The sequence below is a fragment of the Ustilaginoidea virens genome, chromosome 1 (assembly GCF_000687475.1).
Source record: "Ustilaginoidea virens chromosome 1, complete sequence".
Classification (NCBI taxonomy): domain Eukaryota; kingdom Fungi; phylum Ascomycota; class Sordariomycetes; order Hypocreales; family Clavicipitaceae; genus Ustilaginoidea; species Ustilaginoidea virens.
In genome coordinates this window covers 3,144,931-3,155,480 of record NC_057316.1, presented here as the reverse complement: position 1 = coordinate 3,155,480, position 10,550 = coordinate 3,144,931, and the positions used below count along the sequence as shown (strand labels likewise).

General features: G+C 54.1%; 4 protein-coding genes across 4 annotated transcripts; 1 reads left to right on the top strand and 3 right to left on the bottom strand.

Moving 5' to 3' along the window:
* Positions 1–5,784: 5,784 nt before the first annotated feature.
* UV8b_00616 (uncharacterized protein) lies at positions 5,785–7,675 on the bottom strand (the record flags this gene model as incomplete). The annotated part of the gene is made up of 4 exons (XM_043138114.1): positions 5,785–6,321; positions 6,597–6,742; positions 6,830–7,374; positions 7,572–7,675. 4 exons carry the CDS (start codon positions 7,673–7,675, stop codon positions 5,785–5,787), a joined length of 1,332 nt encoding a protein of 443 aa, XP_042994048.1.
* A 140-nt stretch (positions 7,676–7,815) lies between these two features.
* Positions 7,816–8,187, bottom strand: UV8b_00615 (uncharacterized protein; the record flags this gene model as incomplete). Its single annotated transcript, XM_043138113.1, has 2 exons — positions 7,816–7,826; positions 7,917–8,187. The coding sequence occupies 2 exons, from the start codon at positions 8,185–8,187 to the stop codon at positions 7,816–7,818; spliced, it is 282 nt and encodes a 93-aa protein (XP_042994047.1).
* Positions 8,188–8,363: 176 nt separating this feature from the next.
* Positions 8,364–9,416, top strand: UV8b_00614 (uncharacterized protein; the record flags this gene model as incomplete). The annotated part of the gene is made up of 2 exons (XM_043138112.1): positions 8,364–9,234; positions 9,322–9,416. The coding sequence occupies 2 exons, from the start codon at positions 8,364–8,366 to the stop codon at positions 9,414–9,416; spliced, it is 966 nt and encodes a 321-aa protein (XP_042994046.1).
* A 627-nt stretch (positions 9,417–10,043) lies between these two features.
* UV8b_00613 (uncharacterized protein) lies at positions 10,044–10,513 on the bottom strand (the record flags this gene model as incomplete). The annotated part of the gene is made up of 2 exons (XM_043138111.1): positions 10,044–10,163; positions 10,226–10,513. The coding sequence occupies 2 exons, from the start codon at positions 10,511–10,513 to the stop codon at positions 10,044–10,046; spliced, it is 408 nt and encodes a 135-aa protein (XP_042994045.1).
* Between the last annotated feature and the right edge of the window lie 37 nt (positions 10,514–10,550).

Below are 10,550 nucleotides of genomic sequence, written 5' to 3'. Positions count from 1 at the left end.
GGTCAACCCTAAGGAGTAGGGTGTAGTCACTGGGGTTGTGGTTACTGTGGTCTGGTGGTCTTGGCTAGGCCAGGTCGCGCTTACAACCAGACGGCATTGGCCCCCGTTGCGTTGGCATCCCAGAAGAGGTGGAGAGGAGCAGGCCTGCCTGGCGCTTTCCAATCTCCAGTGCATCCCACTGGAAGGCGCGATCAATCATGACTTCTTGGGGGAAGTCGCCACGAATACTCCGCAATACTCCGTACTCCGTACAGTAAGTACATAACAGTCTGGGTGCCTGGCTCTTTCCGCGCATGGCATGTCGTCTGGTTGGCTTCCTTGATGGCTTGCTTGATCCCTCATTGTGTCCACCGCCCTGCAGGACCGAAGGCTGCCAATTGACCTTTTTCAAGAACGGAATCCGTGATATCCATTCAAACGCCTGTTACACAAGGACGTGGCGGGTGATGCGTACGGAGTACAGCTCCCACAGCACAGCAGTGACAGACAGCACCAGGCATCTGGAAGTTTTTTTTTTTTTTTTTTTTTTTTCTCTTTCCCTCGACATGTCACAAAAGCAAGTTCTCGTGCAGGCCGCCTCTCGAATCCTTCTCTGATCTCGACAATTCCCGTCCCCATGGCCAATCAGACGATTCCCAAATCTGTGGTACGATGCTCATCACCTTTTTGACTAATAATGAAGCCTGGCGCAAGCGGGTGAGTCCCTGCCTGGTGCGTCTGGCTGCTTGATGGTGAATCACATCTGTCAGGCATGCAGCAGATGGATGCTCCGTACATACATATGCACCGCTGCAGCAGCACCACCACCACCATCAGCGACTCCATCCGCTTTGGCTGTCATTTGTCGGCCTTCGGCTGTTGCCAACTAGGTCCACTGCCGCTGCCTCCTTGCTTTGGCTTGACGCGCAAAATAGGAAAGCACTTCGGCTTAGGACAGGACAGCATGCAGCGTAGCAGCCATCGCCCACGCATTAATTTCGAGGACCAGCGTGGGCCCATGAGGGAGGCAGCATCACCACGTCCTTCTTGTCCTGAGGGGCACGCGTAAGCATGGGTCGTCCCCCCCTCTCCTTCCCAGCACAGGGATTAACAATTGGAGATTCCGCACTAACTACAGTAGCTAGAAATGCAACACCTTGTCACAGAGCGTCCAAGCAACCAAGGTCTAGCAGGTACGGAGTAGGTAGGTACCGAAGGCATTGGGTCTGTGGCCCTGTCGAAGCCACAAGTCACAACCAAGTTGACAAAGTCCGAGAGCAAAAAGCCATTCGGCCGAAAAGGTGTCCCATTGGCACATTCCTTCCCCGAGGAGAGCAGACTAAAAAAAACTGCGCCTAGCTCCCTCGTCCTGACCAGGATCGTGGAAAGAGCAAAGTGAGCGTGGCGTGCCCTTGCATCTGTGGATTGGTTATAGCCTGGCCCCAACCTCATCGGCACTACTCCGTAATCGCTTAGGCTTGTGCATTCTGACCCTGGAATGGCACTGAACTTAATCAAGTCGAGTCACCAAAGAGAAAAGAGAAACCACATGCAGTCTACTGAAACTCGGTATCGTGGTCCCCATACTCATCATGGGGACAGGCAGGACTTCCTCAAGTTCCAGCAAGGCAGCACCATTGAAATATCGTGTGTGCTTCAAAAAGAAAGGAAACGCGGAAAAACCAAAAAAAAAAAAAAAAAAAAAGGGTTTCAGAGCCCGCTTTTCCACGGCGACATTAAAGGTCTTTCCCCAACTCCTACTCAGGTCGAAGCTTCATGATGAGTTTTTGCTTCCTTCAGATTTATTCACGTTAAATCAGTGAATGCTGTTCACAACAAGCTTTTCAGGCGAACATGCATTCTCAACTACCCCTGATATGGGGAGAGCAGGAAACGCCACAAAATGATGGGCTTTGGTGAGTTGTTCCAGGATGGATTAGTGCAAGGCTTGGCTGGCTCAGCCATTCACCTCGCTTTCGTTTAATGCCCACATGAGACGGATTAAGCCGCACCTACAGAGTACATTCCCATACGACTCAAAGTATCAGAAAGAGACGGCCACGGCGAAGTTAACGGCCCATATGCATTGCACCATGACAACCAGGCGACTGCCTGGCCGGAGCAGCCACAACTAAGGCGCTCACATGCCGTGTACGCAAAGACATCTTACCCAGTGGAGGACCGGCCAAATTCAGCTTATGCTTGGATTCTCCGGCCGTCTTGACCGGTGAACCACTCAACTTTCCCACCCACTGTGATAGGGGACTGCCCTCCCTACCTTTTGTGTCGAGCTATCGTACACCGAAGTGTCTTCGGCGATCTGGAAAATTTGACGGGGTCACATCAGAGTGCCACCAGAATAGCCATGGTCGGCGACCTCATTGCTTCTGCTTCATCCATATGCCGATAACAATCTCTTCAACCGTCAGGTCACCGGAAAAATGTGACGCTCATTGGCACTATGATGATCTCTGCGGAAGGGTTTGAGATAACCCCCCAAGCATCGGGATGGCCCCTGGGCCGGCCATGTGCGCTGTGCAGCACTCGACCGAAACTTCCATCCACTACAGTCGGATCTCAGGAGTTCATCCGCTGTCCTGTGCGGCAGGCTTGAATCAAAAGTGCCATTTATCCCCTTTCTATCTCTACCTTGGGCTGTTCCTCACTTCTTCCTAAGCCACCCAAACGCCCAATGCGTGCCACACACACACACACAACAATAAACGTATCGCGCCCTGCCCTTGTTGGTGTGTCGTCATATTGAATTCAGCCAGCCATCTGCCACAAAGGGAAACCACCTTGTTATTTCACTAGTCGCACCCTCACGCCCCTCATCCGGTCCGAGGTTGCCTATCAACGTCAAGGCCAAGAGAAAGCCAATACGGAGTCGTCCAGAAATGGAGTTGCTTTGCGGCTGCGGCTGCTGCTGCTGTTATTGTTATTGTTGTTATTATTATTCGTGGTATCAGCCACCGCGCAAAGACAGGGAGGCAGTTATACAAGCTATCCCGTTTCCCCTACTCTGGTCGCTCGCCGGTTTGAGATCCTGGTAGGCAGACTCACGACTTGATTCGCCGCTCTAGAAGGAAAGTGGCCTAAGCATAAATGCGGATAGATTGGCAGCTGTCAGCTTGAAGAAAAAAAAACACGTGCGGACCTTTGTTGGACGGGTTGTTTCTGGATTTGACGTATGCCCGACACCCGATAAAAAGGGTGACCCCTGTTCAAGAGCTCGATCAGTCGGACACAGACCATGACGAAGCCGCCCATGCATTCATTAGTCTCGGCCGAGGGAACCGTCCCTTTCCTGCGACGAGTACGGACTACGGACTACGGACTACGGAGCACTGACTCCGTTTTTGCAACATCTTGTTCTCTCTTTATCTTGGGGCTTACTCGGCCCTCGCAGCTACGTTGCAGCGAGGCCAAGGGGGAAAAGCCAGGGGAGATAGATGCTACCGTATTTCCGCTTGTTGGGTGGGAATGGCCATGTATGATACCTTACCATTTCGTCGATCAAGGTTTGTTGACTTTGCGTCGTTCATACCGTCCATCCTTTCCAACACCAGTTGACCTCATGTCCTACATCAATATGATACGGATTTCGCTCCCCGTTGTGTGTCAAGCGAAGCCCGAAAACCCTCGGGTGGTGACACCTCCAATCCAACGTGGCCGACTGGGAGCCTGGACCAAGTGAGAGATTTTTCGTTCCCGCATAGTCGGCCTGTGGCAGGCAATGGTGGAGGTGCAGATGACAGCACGAGGCGGTTACTGCTCTCCTCTGTCTCCATATCCTCGTCGTATTTCGACGCGCCTTCAAGACGTTGCGTGGACGTGGAGACGCAAGAGCACAGCGTGTTCGTTTCCTGACGAGGGCTTTGGAGAGAAGGAAGGAAAGGAAAGACGAGTAAGAAACAAAGGTCAAAGAAGAGCAAGTCCCGTCTGCGAGGCTCGATGGCTGTTCCTTGACGTGACTGCTTTGCTTCTCGATTACGATTGAAAAGTTGTCGGTGGCCAACCCAACGCGGGCAGCGGACATGTTCCGGTCATCATTCCCAGCTGTTGAGCCACTCTCCTATTCATTCTGCAAGGCCGATTCGGACTTTGTCAGTTGAGGCGTCGGACCAAACCAAGGGGTGTGTTGAACAGAAAGATTTGCCGACCAAAAATGAGAGATATGATTGTGATGCTGCAATGGTTTACAGTCGGTACGGAGTACCGTACCCCATGATCCATGCGTTTTGCAAGCCCGGGGCAATCGCTCTGGGATCGCTCCGAACGGTTTACTCCATATGTACCAGGCAGTACCAACACTTGTTAGTGACAGTCGCACAGCACAGTTATGGAGTGCATGCACCCAAGGCTTACCGACATGGCGAATGGGTCCGCGCCATGATTAGTGCCCGCCCGCTCGCCGCTCGCCGTCACAGTACGACAGGGGCGTGGCTGCGATGGTGATACGAGACTCGTCAAGCACTTACTGGGGGAGGGGAGCCCGCTTGGGCTGCTGGAAAATGCCGAGTACGGAATATGGAGTTGGACACACTAGGCTGGCGCCAAAGAGAGAGATGCTGGCCGGAGCCAGGCCTGTTTCTGTCTAAACACCACCACCCCCCGTCGACGCCTCCTTTGGCTTACATGGCCCGCATAAGCAACCTGAGTCTGACGGGTTGCGTTTGGCAGTTTTTGTGGGCTAAACGACCCCTGTTTCTTGCGGATGTCGTGTCGTCCACCACAAATCAATCAGTAGCTGGCGACATCGTCCCTGCAAGCCGGGAATCGTTGGTGGATGCGTCTTGTCTAAGACAAAACGACCATATCGAAGAAGAGAGGTTGGGCCGAGACAAGCAGCCAACCACCCTGGTCTGGAGGTTTGCCGTCGAGGGAAAAAAAAAAAAGAAGAAAAAAAAAAAAAAAAACCCTCGTCGCAGCTTTTCCTTGGCTTCCAGCTCTTTCCCTAGAATGGCCTTGATGATCCAGGTATCCAGCGGGGCGGACCGTGATGGTGTTTCACAGAGCCATATATTTTTGGGCTGAAGGAAACCCAAGGTCAACGGGATTTGCGTGCTGCGCTGCGCTTCCAGCGTCGTTACGGGGATTGGATACGTTTGCTCGACTTGTTTTTTTTTTTTTTTGGGACCTTTTTATTGATTTATTTATTTTTGCCAACAGGGGTTTGCTATGGACCAGCCAGCACAAGGACAAGGGCGACAACGGACGGTGGGAGGACGCCGAACTTGACGGTGGCTGGCTTGGCGTTTCTCCTGCACACGCACTACACTACGTCACTGCGAGGCGTCGGCTTGTCAGGTCTGCAAGGAGAGTAAGTCGTGATGGGAGCCGCATGAAGAAGGGAGCTGGACTCGGGATGGGCCATCTATCATGGCTATCCCAAGGAAAAAAAAAAAAAGAAAAAAGAGAAGCAAAAAAGAAAAGAAACGGGCGTCGCGGTTCAACCATTTTCCCAATGTTGAATGGCTCGGCTTGTAAGGCGAACGGGTTCATTTGCTAGGCAGATGCGTGACGGGACAACGCAAATGCATACATGTGAAACCGAATGGCAAACCGAAGGAACAGCAATCTGATGCTCGACTCAAGGGAGCGGTGGAAAAGGCTCCATCAAAGAGGAAGAGGCTTGGGCACGGAAAGGCCAGGCTTGCCTCAAGCTCCGTGACAAGCTCAATGGCAATGGGATACGATTTCTACATCACACCACACACGATGCTCTAGGGAGTTCTGGAACGGTGAGGCGACAAGACCTGCCTGCACGTTGTGTTGGTGGTTCTATCTGTCGCCGCCGCGCCGCTACATCTCTTGCCGCGACGTGCGAGTTTTCCACTGCCTGACAAGAGTTCCGACTCTCTTTATAGATGTTCCTTCCCGCAGAGCCGTTGGCGCATGCGCTGTGGAGGCAATTCCAACCCATCGGCGTTTTTTCCATGGTCGTTGAAGGGGGCCTTTGAAGGCACCCTTGGTGACCGCACACGAGGAGTAAAAGTGATCTCGAGGGAACCAGGCGACCCTGCTGCGACATCGGGGGGTCTCTTTCCAGCTCGACCTTGGGGAACCGGGTCCGTTTGCCAGCTGCGGAGTAGATTGCGTTGGATTCCACGATCCCCGCTCGTGCCAGGACAACTCTTTGCCCATCCAAGCCATGCCGGTCGCGTCGGGCGTGTTTCCAGCCAGCCCAGTTGCCGTCTCCGGTGGCTGCATCACCCTACTGCCTGGGCATGGACAAGCTGCGAGAATTGCATGGATGCCCCCCTCGAGGATGTCGGGGTCGATTTCCCAGGTGCTGCCTAGCATTTCCCCTAGGCTTCTCTCGGAGCTGCTTCTCTGCGACTACGAAGCCGCGAGCGAGCATGTGTATGTATGCCGAGGGCAGGCCCCGGTCCTTGACCAGCGCCGCTGATCATGCTGACTCTGCACCCCACTCGTCTCGTTCCTAGCTTGAGTGTGAATGAGCTTCATCCAAGCAAGACAGACCCCGGGGATTTCGCCTCGCCAACTCTTTCGGAGCCTCGGCAACAAGCGCCCGCCGCCAGGCGTGTTTACAGGATGAGCGTCTCGAAATCGCTGCGGTGCGCAGAAGCAGGTACCACGGCAGCAGCGCACACTCTGAAGTGAAAAGACGGGGACCGACGGGCCTGTCCCCGCGCTTCGGGAAACACGACGCTCCACAAGCTTCCACGTCTTGAGGAGAATGGCTTGCTTTGCTTGTCGTGGATAGGGTGCTTCGCGGCCGATGACCCGTTATTGCCCGCTGGGAGACCGTTGCGACGCTGTCGCATGACACCTAGCCCTCATCTGGACCCGGCATCTAGTAGCAGCTTGCCGTTGTCTTGATTACCTGGCTGGATTCTCCGGTCCGGAAAACCAACTGATGAATGACAATACTGGCACCCCCTGTTTGGGACGAAAGACACCGCGACGCAGGCTGTCTTTTGTAGGATGCCAGACTGAGAGCCGGGATGGGGCTGCGATGAGATTCCACCGGCGTCGAAGGACTCGCGGAGATGGGTATGGATGACGAGAGAGCGCCGGCGCACAAGGTGGATGAGATGGCCAAACCTGGAGGGTCGGGCCATGGCAGCTACGTTGGGAGGGGAACAAGTGTTCCCAAGACAGACAGACGTGGTTTTAAAAGAGGTTGATTCCGTCTCTAGACTTGACTCTCTTGGTCGAAGGAGGCCGACTGGCCGTTCGGGAGCCGAGGGGCCGGGGCCACATCCCGAGGGATCAAACAGGACCGTGTCGGACTGGATGGCCCGTGACTGTTGCGATCCGCTGCTCGGGGTGTCGGCCGCTTGCTGAGCAAAACATGCCGAGAGGGTAGGGCAGTCGTGGCAGTCGTGGCAGTCGTGGCAGGGTGTCGTAAATAAGGCCGGCGAGTTTCTGTGTTTGGGGCTGGTTGGTGAACAAAACCAGACGACCAGACGAAGAAGAAGGAGACACAAGGAAAGGAAGAGTAGAAGAAACAAAGCGTGAAAAAGTGGTCGGACCCCACCATCAGAACTCAATGGCCAAACTCGGCCCGATTGGAAGGGGCAAAAGCATCCATCCAGCCCTTGCGTCAATTCTACGTCGCCCACCGATGCATCGCACCAAGTACTGGATACTGGCGGCGGGCCCGATGGACACGGACGAGGAGCCCTTGACCAAACAGGCGCCAACATGTGACGGCGACTTTGGGCATGATGATTCTCGCTGTGGGTTATGTATCTTGGTTACATATTGTATCAAACTCAAACCCCGCCCACCATGGGAGGGGAGGGGAGGGTTGGGGGAATATAAAAACCCCTCACGCAACCCCCCTCTGTCTTGGCGCTTTTCCCTCTAGCTTGACACTGCTTCAACGGTCAGCCATCAACCGTCAATCAACCATCAACCATCAACCATCAACCAGTCTGGTCGACATTCAAGTTTAAAACACTCACTCGTCTGTGATGCTCCATGTTTCCTTCCCCACGCCCCTTGGGACTGCAGGTGAACGAACAGATGGACAAGCTCAACACTGACCGCGTTCCCAGAACCACTCCACCATCCGATAGAGACACGGTACACAGACCCCCGTGATTTCACAGCAATCATGGCTCCTTTTCGTGGTACTCTATCCGATCTTGGTCTCACCTCAGGTAATGTCCGTTGCATGAGCCGGTGCCCGCTCCTCCCATCTGCTTCCTCCTCCTCTCCAATCGCGCGAGGCATCTCCTTGTCGAAGCATTGCCGGGGAAAAGGGAGCGGATAGGCCGAGTGTGGCTGAGATTACACGGCCCTGAACTTGATCTGGATAATACCAGCGAAAGGATCATGCTCCCCGTCCCCGTCCCCGCCCCCAAACCACGCCAATGCCTTTTCCCATCCCTAACTGGCGTAGATCCACCATGAGCCCCCCGGCTGCCGTTTCCCCTCCGCAGCAAGTTTCCGAGCTTGTGACGCCGACGTCCAAACTTGCCGTGGGTGGCGGCGGCGCCAAAGCAAAGACGCTCGAGGAGATGATGGGTCAGTGGGACAGCTTCAAGTTTGCCCCTATCCGCGAAAGCCAGGTCTCTCGGGCCATGACTCGTCGCTACTTCCGGGATCTCGACACCTATGCCGAGTCTGACATTGTCATCGTCGGTGCTGGTTCCTGCGGCCTCAGTGCCGCGTATGTCCTCGGCAAGCATAGACCCGACCTGAAAATTTGCATCATCGAAGCGTCCGTCTCCCCGGGCGGTGGTGCCTGGCTGGGTGGGCAACTGTTTTCTGCCATGGTGATGAGAAAGCCGGCCGATGCCTTTCTCCGAGAAATCGGCGTTCCTTACGAGGATGAGGGCAATTATGTGGTTGTCAAGCATGCGGCCCTCTTCACCTCGACCATCATGTCCAAGGTGCTGGCGCTGCCCAACGTCAAGATGTTCAACGCCACCTGTGTTGAAGACTTGATTACTCGCCCTTCCGAACAGGGCGTCCGAATCTCGGGCGTCGTCACCAACTGGACCCTGGTTTCCATGCATCACGACGACCAGTCCTGCATGGACCCCAATACCATCAACGCTCCTCTCGTCATCTCCACCACTGGTCACGATGGTCCCATGGGTGCCTTTTCTGTGAAGCGTCTCGTGAGCATGCAGCGTATCGAGAAGCTGGGTGGCATGCGTGGTCTCGACATGAATTCTGCCGAAGATGCCATTGTCAAAAACACCCGCGAGATTGTTCCCGGTCTCATTGTCGGTGGGATGGAGCTATCCGAGGTCGATGGCGCCAACCGCATGGGTAAGATAGAACCCCCCACGTTGACCAAGCGGTTGTAAACCCACGTAATTGCTTGTTTCCGCTGACTCTCGCTCATCGCATGACTAGGTCCTACTTTTGGCGCTATGGCTCTCAGCGGCCTGAAGGCTGCTGAGGAGGCGCTCAAGGTTTTCGACATGCGTGCCAAGCAAAATGCCGTCTAGGGACCGTCATCGTCATGACACGAGGGAGATTTGTTTAAAAAAAAATTGGTCAAAAGTCAAAAGAAGAGGAACAGAATGTGCTGAAAGGGTGGGGGGGGGGGGGGGGGGGGGTAACGGTTCGGGAACGCGACAATTGTTGCACAAAATTTGACAGGAAGAACTGTAGCTGGCAACCCAGACTGAAATGTAATGCCCTTCGTTCAAGCCAGCGGTGAAAAATCCCGCTCAACTGGTGTATTCTGTCTCAATGCTTGCTTGTCTTTGGCTCGGTTCGGTTCGGTCAGCGCTGTCGCAGTCAGACGTAGAGTAGACGTTCTTGACACAATGGGCGTCCGGAATGCCTGGTACTTGTCCATTTCTCTGCTCCATACCTACCTCCCTAGGTAGGTATGTAGGTAAGTTTTTCCGGGAGAAACGAGGGGTTCAATTTCGACTTTGGAAGGTATAAGTAGGTACCGAAGCTAATCAGGGCGGCTAGTTTCCCGGCTGGAGGGCATGGCAAACGTACAAGAAGAAGCAACTAAATGCCTCGGATGCTTGCATATGGAAATTCTTGCTGATGCTTGGCTTGGCGCATGACACATGATTCCAGTCAATCAAATCATGCATGCAAACACTTATTGGATCTTAGAGCAAGCATTGTATTTTGTGCAAATGTCCCAAGGCGCTTGCAGCGGCAGGCAGTGTCAGCCACACCTCTCGAGACTGTTCCTTCGTTGTGTACGGAGTACTCAATACTCCGTAAGGCTGCAAGCAAGCACGGAAGAAGACTCATTCATTCTCCTGCCTTTGCTTCAATATTCCTCAACTGCCTTGATGCAGGTGGTTTTCCGAGTTGGTCCGTCCATGGTCATTGGGACATGGGTGTTGTGACAAGACGTGACGCTGATGGCAAATTGAGCATCAAAATCAAACCGGCCTTGGCTTGAGGGAGACAAACCAGGAGGCTGGGAAGGAGGCGAGAGAGGATCAATTGCGAGGAAGGAGGCTGACTCCCCGGCTCCTGCCTTGCTTTCATGCACGGCAACCCCGCGAGCTGCGTCGCGTCGCCCATTACCCAAATTACCCAAATTACCCAATGCAAATGCTAACCGCATGATGCATGGCTGTCCACAACAACCTTGAATGGTTCTT